Here is a 22,017-nt window from a genome sequence, read left to right as displayed (position 1 = left end):
ATATACTAAAGAAAAAATTAAGCTTCTAGTAGGTTTCCTGTTACTGTCTATTTTAAAGGATGCACTTTTTTTTGGTCTGAAAACTCACTGTAGATGTTGAATATTTTATAGACTCTTAATAATTAAAAAACTCACCTGGATTCTAATATATTATTAAAGCTGTAAGAGTGGTGGAAATAATTGCAACATGTGCACATTAGTGGTTACATGCAAGTGATTACAGTGGGTATTACAAAAAAGTTGTAGCATAAGGTGTATGCGTGTGTTTAATATTTTACTATTGCATATTTAGTTGAATTTTTATAGAAGTAAAAGTCAGAATCATTGAAATAACTTCAAACAAGGTGAAAGTCCTTTAATTAATTGAGAAAATTGTGACATTTGGAAAAAAAAAATTGTTGCATAATTCAGCCTTGTTTGTACTATATGAAATGATGTGCATGTAGCCTTTGTAAGACAATAACTTAATTCAGTTCCCAAAAGTAAAAGAGGCTTTCAAGTTTTGGAAGAACCTCTCTAAGACTGAAGATTCAATTTGCTTATGTGCTGTCAAATCTATACTGAATAGAGAGCAAAATAAAAATGGTGTTTTTAATTCCTTTCAGTTATTTAAAAATGCTTGGGAGGTGTATGTTTTTATGGTATATTCTGCTATGGCTAAAATGCAGTGTTATTAATGAGGAAGAAATATGGAATATTCTGCTGTCTGGAGAAAAAAAATACTCAGAATGTGTAAATATAATCACCTGAGATACTTATGTAGAACCTCTGTAAGCTGTTGAAAACAATATCAGCCACCTCTGTGAAATAGAAGTGAATAGCTGCTATTTTGAGTCAAGTGGATGATTCTCTTCTCATTTCTTGTGTTGTCCATTGCTAAGAGAGGATCGCCTCATAGGTTCTGTAGAAGGCGGGTATGTTCTACAACATTGTGTGACTCTTTGCAGCTTTATTTTATTTTATTTTATTTTTGTATTGAAGATTTCTAAGCAGTAAATTCTAGTCTTCTGATTTTCTTTGTGGGGCTTCTTCATATTTCTTTGGAATCTTGCTTATGCAGGAATTTTGTATATTTGTTAGTCTTTCTCTTGTTTCAAAGCATTTATCAGATTTACTTCAGCTTAATTTATATTTTGCATGTTCATACATTTCAGTTATAATTTCTCTTTCAAATAAAAATCCTTAGCTTTGCTTTTAATGCTGTAGTTTGGAGGAAAAAAAAAAATTTAAAAAGAGCCTTTTCTCTCTCTCACCTTATAGTTAACATATATCTAGAATGTGAATTATTTGCAATTTTTTTTATAAGACCTGTATACTGCTAAGTTGAAGATATACCATAAAATGAGGTGGAAAATTGCTGAGTCTGTTATTAATTCTAAGATGATCGATATGTGCCAAAGCATGCAGACTATTAATTGACACCCCAAAAAAATGCTTCTGTTGTCTTCCTGATAATTTCAAGTTGGATTTCTTCTCTGTTGTGCTTGCCCTCTACTTGATGCTTACTTATAATGAATAAGAAGGATGGGGAGAGGCATTTAGCTCAAAGTGTTCTTGGCACGCACAAGAATTTTTTGTCTGTTTCACTATTCCACACATACATAGCGCGTTGTAGTTACCTGTGTGGATTATTTAGGGTAGCATTTAAGCAAAGAGTAAAATTGGTATGTGTATTGTATTGCCACATGTGTTGAATGTACAGTAAGCTCTTTCCAATCTTAGCTAAGATTATTGAGCATATGGCAGTGCTAAGGCATGTTATAAGCAGTTCATTTAACCTGATGTATCGTCAGCTTTTTTTAATCAAATATCTATTAGTCTGTTAAATAAAGTGAATTGGAAACCAGAAGAGATTTTGTTAGAAGAATTATCTTAACTGTTTCTTTTTATCCTGGGAAAGTGCACCAGCCATGGAAAATGTGTACATCTGTTGTTTAACATTAATATATTTTTAGCAGTCCACAGGATCCCCATTGGTTGCAGATGTTACCTGTATGACACAGCTATCTTTCTGTGTACTTCTGCCTAGAAATGTATATTGCCTCTGTCAGTAGGCAAAAAATAGCCTGTGTTTTCATAGACGCAGTCAAGCACTGCTCTTGATTGTGATTTATATCTCTTTGAAACTCAACTTGGACAAATGCTGTTACTCCTCCGTATTTGCATTCTGCAAGTGCTTGAGAGATCTTTACTGCTGCCTTGACAAAACAGAGGTCCACTGATGTTCATCTGTGAAGAGCACTGCTGGATCACTGTTGTGTTACAATGCAGTTCTCTCTCTGATTCTTTTGGCTGCACTGCTGACTTAAGCAACTTTTCTTTCCAGTGACTTCTTACTCCTATCCAGGTCACCCCTCAGTTCATATGAAATAAGAATTATAAGATTATTTGGCCTTCTGGTGAGAAGGCACAGCAAACATGGCTAGAATAAGATAAGTCAAACAGAAAATAAACAGTATTTTGGTACGGATGAGGTCTCTGCTCTGGCTTGGTTCCAGAAGCTCCATGACTGTGTCAGCATCACTAGTGATACCTGGGGGAGTGGTACCATGGTAGGAATAAGGGAATGGCTGGATAGAAAGCTGAGAACTGCTTCCCTGGCACTAGCACCACAGTATGTATGTGTGTGTTTGTAGCTTTGTTTCATGTGCTTTTTCATTGTTTTGTGTGTAACGTATGTAAAATGCAATTTAAGTACTAGCAATACATGTATGTATATATGCGGGTGTTTTAAAGCACTGTATTAAACATTGCAGTGACTTTATTATAGCCTCATCAAACTTGCTCCAAACACTGGCTATAAAATCTCAATCTAGTTGCAAGGATTAAATCAATGAGCTGCTTTTTTTCAGAGTCCACTCAGTCAATAACTGAGAAATGATGTAGTCAATTAGAATCATAGCATATGCTGAGTTGGAAGAGACCCACAAGGATCATCGAGTCCTGCACCTAATTTACTATTTAGTGTTGGTAAAAATAATTGTCTTCAGTTGTAGCTTGGAAAATAAATTGACAAACATGGGAAGATTTTGTCTTCATGCTACCTTATTTTAAAGGTCCATTGCAAAGTACAGGAAGGAGGAAATCTGTAATACGCAGCTATGGCATTTGGTTCATAGGGAATCTGTTTTCCGTGCAACCAGTGTGCCTTTAAACTTCATAAAGTATTACATATCACCACATGTAGCTGGGGCTGGGTCTTGTGTTACATTGAGTACTACGATAATAAAGAGACCCTTTTGAGAGAGCTTAAGGAAGAAACAAGAATAAAAGGCCATTGTAGCGAGTGACAGGGTTCTACGTGCATCAGAAGAAATGAGACATGCTGTTGTTGGAGTAAGAGCATGTTTGAGTGCTTCAGTGAGTTCTTTAGAGTTGTTTGTGGGTGAAATTAATTGAGAGGACATAGGCTTAATTAGGACATAATTTTAGCATACTAGGCTCTCAATTATGAATGCATCTGGGTATACTGTCTGAGACAAAATGATGCTAGTATTTATTCCTAGTTTGTAAACTAAGCAGGCTGGGTGTCTAAACATGTTAAAATTGCTTGCAGAATAAAGTCTTACGAAAACATGTAAAGTAACTTCTGAATTGACATTGATTAAAAAGCATTTTATTTCCTTGTACTTTAGAGCACAGAGTGAAAACACTTGCTCTGTTCACTACATACACTAAGCATAGTTTAAGTGTGAATATATGCATATTTCATACAGATAGCGTGCACTGAACTTTCTATAATCAGTTTGTACAGTTCTAAGAAAGCTAGTTATTAATTCTAACATTAGTAATGCAGGATAACTATTCAGGGGACACAGCAAATGTGTCTTTGCTGTATATATGTATTTTTTTATATTATTAAGTTACATATAATGGTTGTCATAGAATTACACAGAAGAAAAAAATATTACTTTATTGTGAATCACTGAATAGTTGATGAAGCTGTACTGGGATTTGTACTTTTTTTTTTTTGCATAAAGCTGTACAGGAAAGAAGTAGATTGTGTTGTGGTCAGGGCCTTTGGCTACTCTGATTACCTGCAGAGCACTTCAAGATCTGGTGAAACCTTCAGGTGGAATCTTTTCTGTAGCCCTCTGTAGACATCCGTTGGTGCTCCTGAGCACAAGTTAGCCAAGCAGGTTTGCAGATTCCTGTTGTAAAATCTTCCTACTTTTTAATGCCTTTTTTTATTTTTCCTGCTTGTGGTTGTCAATATTATTATTACTGATGTCAAAATCTGCCTCAATTTTGAAATTCTGTAGTAGAAGGGAAAATGCAGGGGAAAAAAATGTAGTTTGTAGGACCTTTTAAGAATTTGTAAGAGTTCTAATAAACTTCATATGGCTGTTAATAATCCTGAAGTGGCCATTTTAAAAGTTGCCTTGGGCTTTTGCTCAAAAGGTCATTTCATGCCATGTATTGCTGGAAGAACCACGATCCTCATTTCATTTGCAGCACGTACACTGTTCAGGTGGAAGCTCAGTTGCACTGTACTGTTGCAAGTGCTTCGAGTATGTGAGAAAGGAATCTGTACTGTACTTTCTCTCATATACAATTACATTGTTTATTTTATCTGTTTAACCAGTCATCACTACAAAAAACACAGTTGCATGGTTTTTCTTTGTATTTTTGCCTCTTTGCTGAGAATTGCTGAATACTAACCGGTCACCTTTCCCCCCATAAATATGCTATAGTATGTGTAATAATGTAGAAAATAAAATCTTCCCGTTTTTGGGTTCACCACATTTGAATATGAAGGATTTTGTCACGTATGTAATAAAAAATAGCTATTTTCTCTTACCGGCCTCTTGTACTAGTATTTCCAAACTGTTGCTGAAACTGATTAATTGCTGATTTCAATTATGAATTTGTTAATCTCATTTATGCAAATGAAATTGGAAGTGAATTTCCTGGGTTTGAGAACTTAGTTGTATTTCATATACGCTTTATTCCAGAAGATAAAGTTTTTTTTTTTTTTTTTAGAGCTTATGACACTCGCAGGAGAATCTGCTAATATATTTGTACATGTGTCATCCTGTACTAAGATATTCACTGTTCTTACAGAACTGAAGTTAGCTTTACCCTGTGCTTCAGGATCAAACTGCATTCGGTTATAGCAGTAAGCCCAGGAAAATGGAGAAAAATAATCCTTTACTGTTTATCAGCTAATAAAATTGTGTTGCTTAGCTGCCTTCTTAAAGGCAGACCAATAAAAGCTTTGTTAGCTCAAATATGTAAAGCTTTTAGTACTAATTACACTGTGTTAGGATGCAACTCTATGGGGGAAAAGTATTTTTACATTTTTAGAATAACTGCTTTTCTTATACTTGTTGATATGTGAAGGTGTGTGGTTACGTAGTGCCTAGTAAGCCTGAAGGATATGTTTGGCCCTCTGTAACTGCTTTATTTGTATTTCAGGGCATTGATCAGTTCACTGCATGTTTAGTGGCAGTTAGCAGTAATTGATGAACGGTCATCTGATGTTTGTTTTTAATCACGACAGGAATTTCCATTTTTTACCTTGACGGCCTTTCCACCAGGCTTCCTAGTCCACGTTGGTGGCGTTGTTAGTGCCCGTTCCGTGAAGCTCTTGGATCGCATTCACAATCCTGGTACGTTGACACAATAAATCTTGCCTAAGTTCTATCGTGATGAGCGTGTACTTCTTTAAAATGTTACTATGAAGTGGTGTTTTTATTAATACAAATATATTCTAACCATATAGGGCAATAATTAAAGCTTGAAAAATAATAGGCATTCAGAGGGTTTGTCTCTGGTGAGAAATCTCTCAAGTTAATGAAATTCTGAAGTATGTGGCATCCAGTACCTTTGCACCCAGAACTGTCTTTGAATTATTGAGACTTTAATTATTCTTTGGCTACTTCAGAATATTAAAGTATGATGCAAGATTTCCTATCGAACAAAAATTAGATGAAGTACTTATATATACCTATAATTGTTTTCTAATTTTTAGCTCTTTTAAATCCTTCAGGACTAATCTCTGCATTCCAGCTCAATATGATTTTAACCTTAGTTGGTAAACCTTTAGAGTGTTATATCCTCACTTACAAACATATGCAGAACAATTTTTTAATATTTTTGTTTAGTATTTACCTGGGAATTCCAGTAATGGAACGTGTATTTTGCATGTACTAATTCTGAAATCAACATTAAGTGACTCTGAATACTTTTGATGTTATATTTATTGAGACGAGCAGAGATGCTCTATAAAAAGTTGGAGTTAATCAGTACACTTAAAATGCAGACAGATGAGAGAATACAGTAGTACCTGTGGTAATTTTGCATGCACTGACCAGGAGTAATAGAACATAAAGTTTGTGCAAATGCATCTTTGTCAAATAATAATTAAAACCAAACAAACAAACAAACAAAAAACCAGAAATCTCTCTCCTTTCCTTCAAGGCAGGTAATTTTTGAAGCAGGAAGATTGTTGCTGGATTAAACTGATAATATGAAATAAAATCCCAGACTTGATTTGAGTTCAAGTTAACTGCTTTAAGAATTTTTTAAAACGTCTGAGTGCAGAATATTGTTCCTTTTTTCTTTTTTCCTCTTTGTAAGCTTTTATTTATGAAGTAGAATATTAGGAGTAATGTCAATGTATAATTTGTTCTTTTTTGATACGAATTTGTCTCAAGCTTCTGTATTTTGACGTATGATACAGATATAACATCTATATCATACACAGATTACCTATATGATGCCAATTGCTTACATGTGAAGTTTACTGTATGATGAGACAAAATGAAAATGAAAAAGAAAAAACAAACTGGAAGCAGGATAAGAATATAAAATAGACACATTTAAGTGACTTTTTGCAACCTAAAGGGTTTTTTTTTGTGATTTTTGGATTGCTCCTGACCAGTGTATATAGCGTACACAATACTTCAAACTCAGTATATTGCAAAAAAAAAAAAGGAAACTAAAAAGGGAGAGTGAAAGGATGTGCCAGTGTGTTGGAAAGTGAAAAAGTAGAAAAAGATCTGATGTACAGATGGTCATATAAAGCATTCGAGTTCATAAATTAATTAAATTACTTACGGTGGCAAGTGAATATACAGGAAATTGTAGCAGAGGAAAAAAGATTAAAAAAGAAAAAAGAGGTTGTTTGAGAACATACCAGTTACACAATAATTGCTATTTATTGTACACTTTGATCACGCCTAGTGCTAGATTGCTATAGCATGCTCCTTTATTCCCTTTCTATTTCAGCCTCTTATTAACTCTGCTGTCTGTGTCTTTCCAGTTCCTGTGGAATGATGTTGTCAATTGTGTTCTTGTTGGTAGTTTTTTTTCTTTTCACTGTTCTGCTCCTATAACTGATCTACTAATTTGCTGTTTTGAACTCAGCCTTTGTCGGAATTATGGGTAACACAAGATCATACAAACTGCTAGACTGGAATAGTTTCAATTCAGGTATTTTATTAGTCATTCAGTACTACATACGCTGACAGAAATTATGGCAGCTCAGTGAAGTTCTTAGAAATGCTGTAGGATATTGATTAGGTTAATGATTCAAATTTAAATCTGTTTAACGGTGACATGCCTCAGTGTCTTGTTTTAATGTTGTTAAAGGCTTTCTTTAAAATTGCAAAACATTGCTTTAGTATAAAATAGTATTCCTAAGATTAATATAATACTAATCTGAAAAGCCTTGTGTCTAGAAAACAAGCTAGGCAAAGAGAATGGATTCTGATTTTACACAGTTGGGATCATGTCAAATGTGATTTTTTTGTCGTTGTTTTGTTTTATTTTGCATGATCTTGCACTTTCTTCAATAATGGCTGTACTTCTGTTAATTTTAGGAAATAATGAACATGTTTTTTCCAAATATTAGACATAATGTAGGTTGAAAGCAAGAAAAATAGACTAAGAAGACAGTCTCTACAGAGAGGGTAGTATGTAGTCCGGAATGTGCTGGTTCTGTCCTAAGTCTTGTATTATATGGTACAATTATCTTGCAAGTTTTACAGCAGAATTATTTAAACTTTTAAATCTCTTCAAAACTTAATGTAAAAGGCCCCAGTGTTCTACTTTTTATACTGTTTTAGGGGTCAAAGTGTGTAACGTCTTTATATAGCTGCAGAGAAAATGAATGAGTTATGGTGCAATCTACATAAAAGATATATAAAGTACTGGCCTCTTACAGGGAGAAATAAAAACAATCTCCTTTCTTAAGCATCCCCAGATGTATAACTTCTGTGCTCGTAATATCCAAGACAGTGAAGCCTGCCAAACATCGGTGTTTTTTAAACTGACACAGTAAAAAGGCAGAAAGGTGACTTCAGCGGGGGTTTGTTTGTCCCCGGAATCAAACTTGCCTTCCTGTGACTGAACTGCTCCGTTGCACATCTTTATTGTGTCCTTGGAAATTGCACATAGTCATACTCTAAACTTTATTTTAATTATCTATACACGCTTTTCATTTTACAGATAGTTCAATTACAGGTAGTATGTGAAACCACGGCTAATTTTTGTGTCCTTGTTTCTTCTCACATTAAGTGTTCAGAAACATCAGAATTAGGAGGTTTTATGCCTTTTTTTGGCCTGTTTTATTTATTTATTTATTATTGTTATAGAATAGAATCTTTTAAATTGATTTTTAATTTCCATATGAAAATAATGTTATGAAATTTCCAGATGGATTATTGGTGTAACATAGCCTTATTCAAGGTGTTTCATGTTATAATGGAAATTTTATTAGAATAATGGAGTAAATTCATTATGTACTGACACTAAACTGCATTAAACTAGGCTAGAAAGTGATCCAGTAATGAAAGCCTATGAAACGAAGGGCAAGCTGGTCATTAATTCATTTCAAAAAGTAGCATGAATTGAAGACATATGTCTGTTATATGCATTTATACCCAGAGATGTTGGTTATGCAGAAATTCTCTAATAGAGAAGCCTAAATCAAGCACTAATTTGAGAATTAATACTTTCCTGAGAGCCAGAACTGTCTGTATTTCTGTTGGTATATGTCAGCAGCTCTACTAAACAGTCTTGATTTATCTTAACTGGTCAGGCACTGAGCAAGTTATATTCACATTTGTTGGTTTTTTCTTGGCAGGGATGTTGTTGAACAAGAAGAGCAAAGGAATACAGTAGATCAAGTGTTACATGTGATGTGCAGTGGGCAGTAGATATTGTAGTAGAGTTCAGATTACATACTTTAACTCTGTCGTAGCCTGAAATAACAAATATGTTGTGTAAATCTGCCACTGTTGAGAAATTAAAGATTTCTGTTCGTCTCCCTCTTCTAGACATTTCTTGCTAAGACTCTTGTTGCTTTGGCTGAAAGGAGAGAAGAGACTTCTAAAGGTTAAGGAAAACAGTACTGTGCATTTACATTACATTCTTGTTAGCAAGTTGTAACCACAACCATAAGTAGGCTAAAATTTTTTTGCTTTTTGAAACTGCTCAGGCTTCACTTAAGCGTATCAGTGAACTGTGTACAGACACTAAAGAACATGGAAGGATATTCCTTTTCTTTCTTTGCTGGTGGTAATTTGTTTCATTGTGTAAGATACAGCAATGTTTCATGAAAAAAAAGCAGCTTTGAGCATAATTGAAAACCAAATGTGGAAGTAAGGACTGACTTGAATTTGGTGAAGGGAAAAGACACTTCTTAAAAAACTACAAGTTGTGTACAGTTAAATGATGTAATTGTTAAATATTGGTGAAGTGAGGAAAAGGCGATGGTGAAGATGAATCTGCAGTGTAAATGTAGAGAGGCAGGAGAGTAAATTCATAGGAACAAAGGCAGTACTGGATTACATTTCTGTGGTGTTCCAAAAAAGGATTCTACAGATTTATTGTAAATATAAAAGCATGAGAGGAGTTCTAGGTCCAGAAGGGTGGATCATTGTTAGTTTTTTTTTGAGGTTCAATGCAGAGAAGAAAGGTTCCTTAGTAAGTAAAAGAAACTTGTTCAATAGTCACTGCTCCTTGTGTGATGTTCCTGACTTCTTATTGGACTGTGAAATTGTCCAGAGTGCTAGTCTGTTGCAAGAGAAAATGAAAGAGGAAAGATTGAGAATATTTTGATTCTGAAACTGAATGCTTTTCTGTCACAGAAATACATACAGTGGCTGTGCAGATTACATTTCATACTGCTATCTGGAGTGATAATGTGGCATACTTGGAAAAATGCAATAGAAGATGACAGAATGTTTTCATTAGAGTCTAAAGTGATGGTTCAGAACTAATAAAAAAAAAAAAGCACAATTTTAAGGTTGACCTCTAGCTTTTTCTTGAAGAATTTCTAGGTTGACTTGTACATCAATGTGTACAGACAGAATAATTTTTCAGCAGTTGTCAGGGGGTTTTCTGAATGGGGGAAGAATAATAAAAGGTACATGGTATCTGAATTAATCTTTATCTTTTTGTTCTTTATTAATATGTGTGTTAATCTGCTTTTTTGCTCTGAAATGTTTATTTCAGAGCAGTATTTCCAAATGGTTTTTTTGATTGATGTGAATGTTTTTTTGAATGTTCTCTTTTGAAGTAGATGCACCCTTAAATTAAGGAAATAATTTCCTTTGGAACTGCATGTGATTTTTCATTTAGAGTGTTTTGGGCTGATGTCTATGTAATTGAACAAAGGTTCATCATTATATCAGTGAGTGTAGAATACCATTCATATATTCTGTTAAAGATTCATATATTAACGAAGTTTACATTTAAAATCCTTGTTTTAGGAATCTTTGCCCTAATACTGAGTACTGCTATTTAGATTGTTTTAGTTAATCTAAAAATCTCTCTGAAATTTGGCTAATGATGTGAGAGTCAACATAGACTTTTTGTTGCACACACACTTCAATGCAGCTGTTGCCTTTTACACCACTACAGTTTGAACTGGTAGTATGTGGGAGAGAGCGCCACGGTCTTGAAGAAAATTGTTGCAGATCACTTGTTCTAATTTCAAAATCTGAGGTTTGACTAAAACCATTATCTTCATATCATGGTTTTCCTTCATGGTTTGTGATGAGGTTTGGTCAGCCTTATGCTGTGCCACTCTGAGGTTGGAAAGACATAGTTGTGCAGTTTCTTACTTTGTTCAAGATATATTAGAATAAAACTAGAACTATGCTAGCTGAAATGACACCTTCCTAGATATTACAAAACAACAGACAAACTTGTATTTGTAAAATGCTGACAGAGTTTTAGGAAGCTGGAATGTGTGTTGCAGATTACACAAGTTCTAACAGACCTTATGAGGATTATAGGAACAGTGGTGAGTAAATGTTAATGGATAATATCCATTTTCTGAGTTGAATTAGGCACAACAGCTCTTCCTTCTTAGTTGGAATACTGAGGTCTTCAGTACACCATGCTTCTAATAATAATAAAAAAAGAATTTTTTTTTCTCGTTAAACTACAAATTAGACAGTGAAATCTTAGATCCTTTGCAGAAATATTTTCAGCATTTTTTGTAACTTCTGAGTTATTTTGTCTCCATGCAGTCTTGCTGAAGTTCTGTAGGAAGGACTTCTTGGATCCGGAAATTTAAAGAGGGTTCTTCTGCTAGTTTGTCTAGCAAAAAACAGAAATGTGGTTGTGGAACTATAGGAGTGCAGGATATAGAAGATCTGTGTATGTAACATAGAAAGCATGAGAAGTGTAAACAGTGAATAGGAAATAGAAGCAGTATGAATTTCTGCCAAATAATGTCATTATTTCTGCAGTTGTACAGTGAGGTAAACTGTCTGCATGGCAGTCAGCCAGAAAGTGGCAGCCTTGTCTGTGAACATCTGTGTTTGTTGAATGATTCATCTCTTGTTTTCTTTGAAGTTCTGTATGTTTCTTTCAGTGACTGTATTAGATAAAATAACGTTCTTGCTTATTTTAAGTTTCTAGGTAGTTGGACTTGTTGAAGACTTAAAAACATACCCACAGTTCATTTTGTGATACTAGTTATTCAGTAGACACTGAGTGGTTTTTAAAAAACCACTCAGTTTACAGCAGAGTACCTCCTGCTTTGACTCACAGTTCCATCATTTCAAGATGTCCTTTGAAGATTGCTGGTATTTTAAAATGTTACATTTACTGTACCTAAATGACAAAGCAACAGGTAGAATTAAAATGAAGAGTGTCTTTATTACCAAGCAGCTCAGCAAAGACTGTCCTTGTTACTGTAATAGATCAATTGAAACATTCCTATATGGTACTTAGTGTCCTCGTTTTGTTACTAGAGGAACCTTGTGCACAGCCATAAGGACTTCAGTGTTACAGAATGAATGACTGATGGAGATTATAACTAAAAGCTAGAATGACACAATTAGGCCTGACAGACTTATATTTTCTGGAGGAAAATTAGTTACAGTATTTAACATTTTATTATGCCTGAATAGCATTTTCAAACCTTATAGTGCTACAGAAATATGGTGAGGATTAAACCTTTATTTTTAAGAGTTATCTTAATAATCGTTTAATTTTAGGTTTAATTTGTAGTATGTACATAGAAAACCAGTAGGTTTTTTTTAGTTTTCAAATGCAATATCTTTTTGGTTTTTAGTTGTATTACATGATAATTTCCTTTTTCTTTAAACACAATTACTATTGCCAGTTTGATGGTATGACAACTTAAAGAAAAAAGAAAAAATACTCTTTTGCATCATGTATTAAGCATTTAAGAACTTCACCTACCATTAAAAAGAAAAGTTGCATTGTCTATAAACTTTATAGCTCTGCATATAATGCAGAATTGGTTGAACCTGTATGGAAAATTCTTCCCTCAAAGATGATGTGTGAAGTCTAGAAAATGTTAAATTATGCTGTGACCTGTCCAAGTAATTCTTGCTTGTTTGTTCTGAGGATCAGTCACACAGCTTGCAGCGTGTGACTAATAAAGTGCAGAACAATGGGGACTTGGCTGATCTTCAGCTATGAGTGTTTAAAGTGCTCCACGGATTATTTGTTTGAGATTAGGAACAAATTAGGGATGTTCCAAGGCTGGGAATGTCAAGAATGTAATTTTGTTTATGAATTTAAGAGAATTAGCTGATGGGAAGGTAAGGCAGGGTTCCAAGGCTTCTGAATTAGGATTCTTACGATTGTCTTTTAAGGGTGAGACAGTTAAAATGCTTCAGTCCATTTTAGAATTTCAGTATGGAAGTATAATTCCATGGGTTCCTTCCTAAATTACAAATACATTCACGTGTATTAAAGAAACAGAAATTACAGAATTATGCAGTAGCGGCTGAAAGGGACCTCTGTAGAGTCCAACCCCTCTACTAAAACAAGTTCCCTATGGTAGGTTACACAGGAAAGCATCCACATGGGTCTTGAATATCTCCAGAGAAGGAGATTCCACCACCTCTCAGGGCAGTGTTCCAGCACTCTGTCACTCTCCACAGTAAAGAAGTTTTCCTAATTCATTCCCTGTATGGAATTTCCTGTTTCTCAGTTTTTACCCATTGCCCTTTGTCCTGTCATGGCTCCAGTGAAAAGAGCCTGACCACATTTATTTGACTCCCACACTTGAGGTATTTATAAACAGTGAGGAGATTCCCCTTTCAGCCTTCTCTAGGCTGAATGGTCCCAGATCTCTCAGCCTTTCATTTTACAGGAGGTACTCGAAGCCCCAAGTTACTGAGACAATTAATTCTGTTTTATACTTAAAGCAACTCCTTTTTTTTTTTCCCCTTTGTAAGAAAAAAACAGTATTTTCCAGTATTTTGGCAGCAATGTGGGGTTTTCAATGGAATTTGGAATAAAGAATATTCAGGAGTTGTGGTGGGAATGTTGCTAAGAGAAACTTGGCTGCTTATCTATCTAGAAGTGTATCTTTATTAAATCTCACACATTTCAGTGGTGAGCTGTCGCTGAAAGGAGCAGTCCTGCTTTTCTGCACTTTTTCTGCCATGTGGCCCTGCAGTCTTGTGGTGACCATGGTCTCTTGCAGAGTGTATCTCTTGGTCTGACTAACCTGATAGAAGAAAACTAGCCCTGCGAGGGAATAGTTTTGTGTTCAATCAGCCAGCTGAAATACCTCGTGCTGCAAATGTGTGAAGGCTGGATGCAGTTTTAATCCTAGATAATTGATAATTATCCTTCGGTAATTGATGAATTCCTTCAACATCAGCACTTAAAGTATGTTTTTTCTCACTCAGCGTTTGGGCTTGAGAAATGAGGTACATGCTTTCTGACCTCATTTCATGCACCAGGAAAGCACTGACACAGTGCTGTTCTCTAGCTTGGATGTTTCCTCTGTAGTTCTAAGTTTTGTAGGAGTAAGCACACCATTTCTCTTCAGTAACACGTGTGCACTGCTTTTTGCATCTTAGTTTTCAGGCGATAAATCACAATAACCTGTTTCCTTTGGTTTCTGAATTATAAAAAGCAGTTTTTATTTTCCCATCTTTGTCTCGAAGATAAACATAGGGAGCAGTTTAAAGAGGAGGGGAAAAAAGCATCAAGTGGCTTTGAGAATCTTTGGAAGGTTTCAGGTTAGTCTTCATCTGTTGTAGGCTTAGTTGTTTGTTACCCAGGTTTTCTGTTTTAAGGTTTACAGGCAAGAAGCTCTTTGTACTCTTACTGTTAAATAGTTTAGAAACGTTATAGGAAATACCGTATGTGGGAGAGCCAGCAAATATCAGATTAGGCTTGCAAGGGGGTAAGACTCCAGGGAAGTTGCTTGTAAACTTAACAAAAATATTTCTGAAAAGAAAAGGGAAGAAAAGGACTGCCCCTCCAAAAAAAACAATCTCACGCAAGGAAAACAAAGGAAGCAACTTCGCCCCCCCCCCCCCCCACACACACATATAAGCTGATTAATAGGTTTTAATAGAGAAGATTTGAGAATAAGAGGATAAGGACACTCTGTTTGCAGTATAAAAGCACAGTAGCTGTGCCCATTCCCGCTGTTTGAGGTTATTAAGATTGAGGCCTCCTGAGAAGAGCGTGGATTATAACTTAGTGAAAGATTCAGAGTTTAAATTTGCTGTCTTTGTTGCTGTTTTTCGAGGTGCAGGGACAGTGAATCACTTGTAGGTTGATAGAACTCTCCAGTGTGATTGTCCTCCTCATTTTGGAATGCTGCATGTAAACGTAAATATCCACTGAATTTCAGTATGAAGTCTTAGGATACGTTGAAATGAACCATACAGTTCCTACTTAAGAGTTTTTATCAGGATCTTTTAGGATTCAGCTTTAATGCAGTAACTCTTGTGTAGACTACTCTTGTTTAAAAGATTTGTAGGGACCTAGCGCAGTGCAAATTCTGGCAAATTCTTGAAGACAACCTCTTAACAAATAACTTTGGAAAGATGTTGCTTCTTGAGAATCAGAAAACACCTTCAGTGAAAGAAATCAATCCTATGTCTTGAAGGAAAGAAATAGGTAGTTTATGGACCGAAAGAACATTTGGGGCACCAAATGAAGGCAATGTTTGTAGTTACTGAAGCTGTAAAATAAATTTGGAAAAGTTTCAGCTGGAGAGGGTTTGAGTTGGCACGATTTTTATAGAAAGCTGTTCTGTTTGCGACATTGTTTCTCAAGTCTTCAACTCTAGAAACAGTATGCTTTGCTTCCGCTTTGTTATAAATATCATGCCAATTTTGACACATTAATGAAAGCAGGTCAATATTGAGTCTTTGTTTTCCAATAAAGAGTACATAATAGCAGTGTAATTTTTGCTGACTTCCTTGTTTGGAGTTTAGATAAACCTTGCTATAAACTACTTGATGGATTTGCTAGAAAAGCTTGTGATTGAGTGCTATGTATGCTTGCCTTTTTGCTTCCACCTAGAATCCAGGGCCATTACTTTCTGTAACCATTTCAGTGAGCTGCCATAGTTTTCAGTCTGTACTGTCACCTGATCCAAGCATGCGCCAAAATACCCACCGTTTCTGGCTACTGTCTGCTGAATCTGCTTTGCAAACCCTTAGCTCTTAAGCTTTTGCCTTAGTGAAAAACAACAACAGACACTCATACGGAGTGTGCTGGACACATGCCATCCTGCTTCCCTAACTCCTCTAATTGTTTATGTAAATCCTTAGCTTTACTAAACTTGTAAATGCTACAACGGCATCCCCATGTGAAATTGTGTGGCTTGTGTCAAACAAGGCTGCTTGTGAAAATATCTGTCAGAAGAATTTGAATGCTACACATTGCACTGCATTCAGTGTTTTGTATCAATTTATTACTGCAATGTCATAGTGTTTGATCTTAACTGTAGACAATCATTTTGTATTTTAATATGCAAAGGTAAGTTCATGTAAATTGTGTGTGGATGTACAGTATTAATATACTGATATATATTATTCCCTTTCTGGAAGGGAAAATATAGTGATTCAGCTGAATGTCTTAAAGGAGGCTGGGTCTTCTACTTACAAGCACTTGTTTATGCATGACCTTAATAAAAATTGTAAACATTCACAATGAGAATTTGTTGGATTTTTTTTTTTTTTTTTGAAAGATATTGAAACTGATCCTGTGAGCAATGAAGACAATGACTGGAAAATGATTCAAAATGATCCAGTACATCCAGTACATACTCTAGTTTAATTGTTTTGTTAATTCTTATGGTGAATAGATCCTTAAGAGTAAAGTGTTAAATGTTGCTTGAGCAAGGCATAGTGTTGAGCAACCTTACAACAGTACACACTTGCCATTATGCTAGGCATTCTTGTAGATAGGCTAGGTGAGAAAATTGTGTTAACTCTCTTAAAAATGTGTTCTGAACTTTGATTTAAATGCTAAATTTCCTGTGGAGGATAGTTATGTGTTTGTAGCAGAGGTTGGGACCCGTCACTTCTCACTCAGCCATTTCTGTACCCTTTGAGAGTTTCTGTTTCAGCATTTCATTGTTTCAGTTTTTCCTGTGTCCATATTCCTTTTTAATATCATCTTCTTGCTTGTAATCTTGTTCTTTACTCCACAATGTCTCATTTGTTCATCCCATTGCTTCACCTGTTCCTCACTTTCAACCCCTTCATCACAACATTTCATTTGCACTTTTTGTCACAGAGAGGTCACTAGCAGTACTTGCCAAATGGTTCCTGAGGATGTGAAGAGAAAACTGACAATAGTAATAAAATTAACTTTCCTTTGCCTAAGTCTTTATGTCTGGAAAAAGATTGCAACAGACCAGTTACATCTCCATTGCAGGTTTTTCTGTGAATCACAAAGATGTCAGTGGCTATTCCATCAGTGCTTATAGCCAGCAGCCTGTGATCAAGGCTAATTGAGCAAGAAGTGTCTTGTATGGTCAGTGCTCCCACTTCCTCTACTTAGTTAAACCTTTTTCTTATGGAGGGAAACACATTAAAAAGCAAACTTCCTGTCTGTGATTGGATGGAGAAGAAGAAATGTCTCTGTAGATCCACTTCTGTCCTACCAGGAAGAATTAGTGATGACATGTAACAAATTTATTTGTGGTCTCACATCTTCCTGTAGCTTACTGTGTTTTGTCTGACATTGTAACCTTTGCCTTAAAATGTGTTTCCAAGATTCCTCTGGTTACATAGTAATTCTGCTGTCAGCTGGTGGCAGCCAGGGCAGCCTGTGTTCAGGTACAGAAATACACATGCAAAAGAAGATGCTTTATGTGTGGTTATCAACGATGAACTTGGTAAGTCCAGTGCTGTGATGTGATGGGCTGCTTCTGCACAACTCAGCTCTTGAAAGCTGAAAAATGTGAGACTTACCTACCTTATAGCAGATACTTCAGCTATCTCAGTCTTGAGCGCTTGATTTTCCAGTCATCAGAAGTCTTTCAACACTGGTTTCACTCTGAGGAATGGCACAGTACAGTGCCTAGAGGTTCTCCTAGGAATGTATTGAGACCTGCTGAAGGTAAACTCAGCTAGCGTGCAACATGCTGGAAGAGCGTAGCAGTTTATGAAAATCCTTAGTCTGTTTTATGTTCTTGTGTGTATATTTTTGTCTCAGTTCTTAGGAAAGTATTCCATGATCACTGTAGTTTTTTGTTGTTATTAGCATATGCTTCTTAAAGCAAATGGATGAACTTGATTCTGCACACCCTAGCCTGCTGTTAGTACAATACTATGAGTACATAAGCAGTAACATCTGAAAATAGATATGGTTGAATATCTAACTTACTTAATGCAAACCTCTGTGCTTGCTTTTTAATTATTAAAAAATGACCATTAGTCTATTTTAGAAAGCTGAAAGCCAAGTTCTGAATTAAAAGCTAAGGTGAAATCAGGGATGAATGCATCTTGCTGTACAATGTTTTTGTTTCAGTAGGTTTCAAAATATCTGTATATCTGCATCTTCCATTTTTGTTCATCATGTTGTCAAAGAACTTAGTGTATGATATGGAATTATCATACACTGTATTTACTTAATTTGTATTCCTGATAGCACCAAAAGTGCAAAAGTGGTTCCCAATGATTGTCAGGTTTAGTTTGTATCCATGCCAAACACAATTGATTCCAGAGAAATTGTGGAAGAACCTATCTGTTCAGATCCTTTTGTAGTACCCGAGTGCCTACTGTTTGATATTGTTTTCTCCCTTGTTTTATTTATCGACAGTTAACATAGTTTTCCATTTTGAAAGAAGCAGCACTTGATAAAACTCAGTTCTAAACTGTAGTATTTTACTTCATACGTAAAAAGTTTGCAAGTGTAGAGCTTTAGCTTTGGGAAACTTGTTTCTGAACAGTCATAATAAATGAACCGTGTGAACTTACTCTAGTAGTACTTCTCTTTTGCTTTTTGACATAGTTTTCATTAAAGGGAGTTAGGATATACTTTAATATTTAAAATACATCCCAGAGACAATAAGGATTAGATAGAAGAATTCATGCGGTCACCAAGATACTGAAGCAAAAAAGATGTTGGCAAGTATATAGTCAACACACTTCTTGTTGCTCTTCATGTTGTTAATTTAAAAGTAGTTTAAAATTCATACTGTTTTTATAAGTTAGAAACAGTGAACCAAGAGCTGCAAAGCACTGTGTTTGACTAGTGATTCAACCTTGAACAAAAGCTTTTTAAAAACTGGTGAGCAGTACTTCTGCTTGCAGTAGAAGAAATTGTTCAGGTTATTTCAAAGATGTCAGGTGAATATCGATGTATTACTCTAAATACTGTTTTATTAGTAGTAGTAGTTGTTTTTCCATGTTGTAGAAGATCTTTGAGGCTTTGTTGGAAATTAGATGCTATTCCTAAATAGTTGGAAACTGATAGTATGACTTTAGAGAAGGTAGAGACTGGAACAGTATCTCCAATACTTCAGCGTCATGTGGACCACAACAAGAATGCAGTAATTTGTCAGAACCAGTTCCATGGCTGATAAAGAAGAACATTAATGGCACAGCCCTGCTGACGTTTGCTCAATACTTGTAGTGTGACAGCTGGGAAATAGAAAGTTGTCAGATAAAGCACTTGAATATGTAAATTTCAACCTTTGAGATTAATTGCATGAGACTTCTGTGTTGACGTAGTGCGGAATAGTGAACTGATTTGTACTTTGTCTTTCAGATGAACCAGAGACACGAGATGCGTGGTGGGCAGAAATCAGACAAGAAATAAAATCCCATGCCAAGGCATTGGGTTGTCATGCTGTAGTGGGCTACAGTGAATCAACTAGCATTTGGTAAATCATGATTTTTCAAAATGACACAGAAAAATCGATGTATTTTTCAATGGATTACAGATAGTGAACTGTTTCCACACAGTTGTTGTCTCTGTCTACTAGGCCTACTTTGGAGAACATGTTGAAATAACTTCTTTAAGTTTCAGAATTTAGCTTAAAAAGTTAAATAGTCTATCAGATTTCCTTTTTGTGAATACATTTTGTTTTGGGCTTTCACTGGGTTTTCATTTATTTTCTAATGAATATTATTGTTCTTATTGATGCTTTTTTAATTTTCAATTTGCATGTTTGATTTTGTACTAGTAGCATTGATTTCTTTGAAGTTTTCTAAACCTAATTACTTGATGTATAAGTGGCAAACTGGTTCTTTAATGGTAAACTTCCAACATGAGACACAAGTTCTTTACTAGAAAAGTATTAAAGGTATATTAAAGGAAGAGATGCTGCCTAATGCATAAGAACACTTGAGGTATAAATATTTGTATTGCATTTCTTTCTAAAAAATGCATGCTGTTATTTTTGCATATGTTAAATAGCAGCTGAGCAGTAGTCTTTCTGAAATCCAGTTTTAGAAAGCAATCAGTTCCCCAGGCATGTGTCCTACTCAGGTCTCTGGTGTCTCGCTGAATTGCTCTTGACTAAGAAATGCTAATCTTGTGTATTTTATGGCTTAGAAATAATCCGTGAGAAGTCTGGAGATGGGGAGAAATGACTTAGAGTTCATCTCGTTACAGCATTAATACATAAATTTATTTTTATTTAACTTCAAGTATGAATGGGGTAAGACTATACAGAGTTAGGCAGTTTGTTATTAGCTCATTTAATACTTTCCTTTCCTTTCCTTTAGAAACTTAATGTAGTTTAATGTTTATTATAGAGTTTCTGTACTTAGTTGTCAATTCATATTTATTCCATAGTTAAAGAGCAGAGCTCTGTCTGTAGTACTGGTCTGCTAGATATGGTGTATAAAAAATGATTCTGGAAAAAGAAATGACAAATAAAGAAGGCAAATATGTCATTCTAGAAAATGTAGGAAAGCTGTTCTCCATATTTTTCCATCATAGTACTTTAAGTACCTTTAGGTGTTATAAGTTTGTTTCATGTTTAACAAATTCAGAAATGCTAAAGGCTTTGTGACCATTCTCTGTGTTTCTGAGAGCTTTTAACTCTGCTGGACCAGGAATCTGGTCGGTTACTTTACATGTACGTACTATGATGGTAGTTGTTGGTAGTTCTGCTCCTTACTATCTTCCAAGAAGCATCCTTGTCCATGTTGTATTGTAACTTCATTTTGAGAGTAAATATCTGCAAGGTGATGAACTCTCAGCTTCCAGTTCACTTTGGGAAACAGTTACGCTCTTTAATTTGTTAAATATTTCTTTGCTTTTGTTGGATGACTGGGTTTCTTTTCATTAACTGTAGAGTCAAAACCCGGGTAACCTTTGTGGTAATGTATTATATTCTTTATAACCATAGGCAAGGCTCTTTAGTCTTTCTGTTCAATCCTGCTTTGCTTACTGATAAAATAATTTAAATACTGAAAGAGGATTGTGTGTGAGGTGTCATGGATAAAATAGAACGAATGCATAAAATTAGTAGCTATATTGAATTTACTGAGAGTTAAGTACAAGCCTTCTAATATAATAGTTTTATTTAAAAGTTGTGCTGAGTAGTAGGAATTCACTGTGTTGTAATTTTTTTCTCTTATAGTGAAGAGGTCTGTATTTTGTCCGCGTCTGGCACAGCAGCTGTACTGAACCCTAGGTTTCTTCAGGATGGCACCGTGGAAGGCTGTTTGGATCAAAGGTTGTCATGGCAGCCTGGCTTCTTTTCCATAGGGTCAGAGAAGGGAGAGGTTGATTTTTTTCCTCACAGCCAAGATAGTTCTTCTCTATTAGGGTAGGTTACAGTGTTACAGTGCAGGATGCGGGGACCAACCACTTTTCTGCTTTTCACTAACAACAACAACAACAGAAGTAATGGAACTCTACAACAAATTAGATATTCTGTTTTTATTTCTAACAGTCTGAATAAGGTAACACGCTTGATACTAACCACAGGTGATAACTCAGTTTTTCTCTTTGCCACTCCTCAGGTACCTTTCTCAACTTTATATCACATCGAAAAAATGACAGTTGTATGATAAGTTGTATGATAAGCCAAATTCTGTGTGCTATTTAAGAGCTGTGTAGGAGATAAAATAGCTTAGTTGTAAAATGATGATGATCACAGGTAGTTTCACAAGATGTGTGTTTTAGGTGAAGTTCATGAAACAAAAATCAAGAAACTGAAGGAAAACCATGATCTTTCCTGCTACATTCCTTTGTTTCTGCTTTTACACATAAAATTTAAAGAATGATTATTGACAGTTACTTTTGGAAAAAAAAAATTAGATTAATATATACTAGTACCTTATTGTGTTTGTTGAA

At 35.3% G+C, this 22,017-nt stretch overlaps 1 protein-coding gene across 11 annotated transcripts in view; it reads left to right on the top strand.

Moving 5' to 3' along the window:
- The window catches only part of C2CD5 (C2 calcium dependent domain containing 5), a 62,071-nt gene that overhangs the window by 17,887 nt on the left and 22,167 nt on the right, over window positions 1-22,017 (top strand). For 6 of the 11 annotated variants that reach the window (XR_010622549.1, XR_010622548.1, XM_065742451.1 and 3 more), the window contains 3 exons: window positions 5,504-5,612; window positions 19,474-19,588; window positions 21,299-21,487. Coding sequence is in view for 9 of the 11 variants with exons in the window: in XM_065742451.1 (XP_065598523.1) it covers window positions 5,504-5,612; window positions 19,474-19,588; window positions 21,299-21,487 (413 nt within the window). In the remaining 2 variants the exon portion in view is untranslated. The remainder of the gene's footprint in view (window positions 1-5,503; window positions 5,613-19,473; window positions 19,589-21,298; window positions 21,488-22,017) is intronic. The other 5 variants (XM_065742450.1, XM_065742449.1, XM_065742446.1 and 2 more) reach the window with 2 other exon arrangements.

The sequence above is a fragment of the Cyrtonyx montezumae genome, unplaced genomic scaffold (genome assembly GCF_038088225.1).
Source record: "Cyrtonyx montezumae isolate F1298 unplaced genomic scaffold, pur_monq_1.0 scaffold_3, whole genome shotgun sequence".
Taxonomy (NCBI): domain Eukaryota; kingdom Metazoa; phylum Chordata; class Aves; order Galliformes; family Odontophoridae; genus Cyrtonyx; species Cyrtonyx montezumae.
This window is presented reverse-complemented; position numbering and strand designations above follow the sequence as displayed.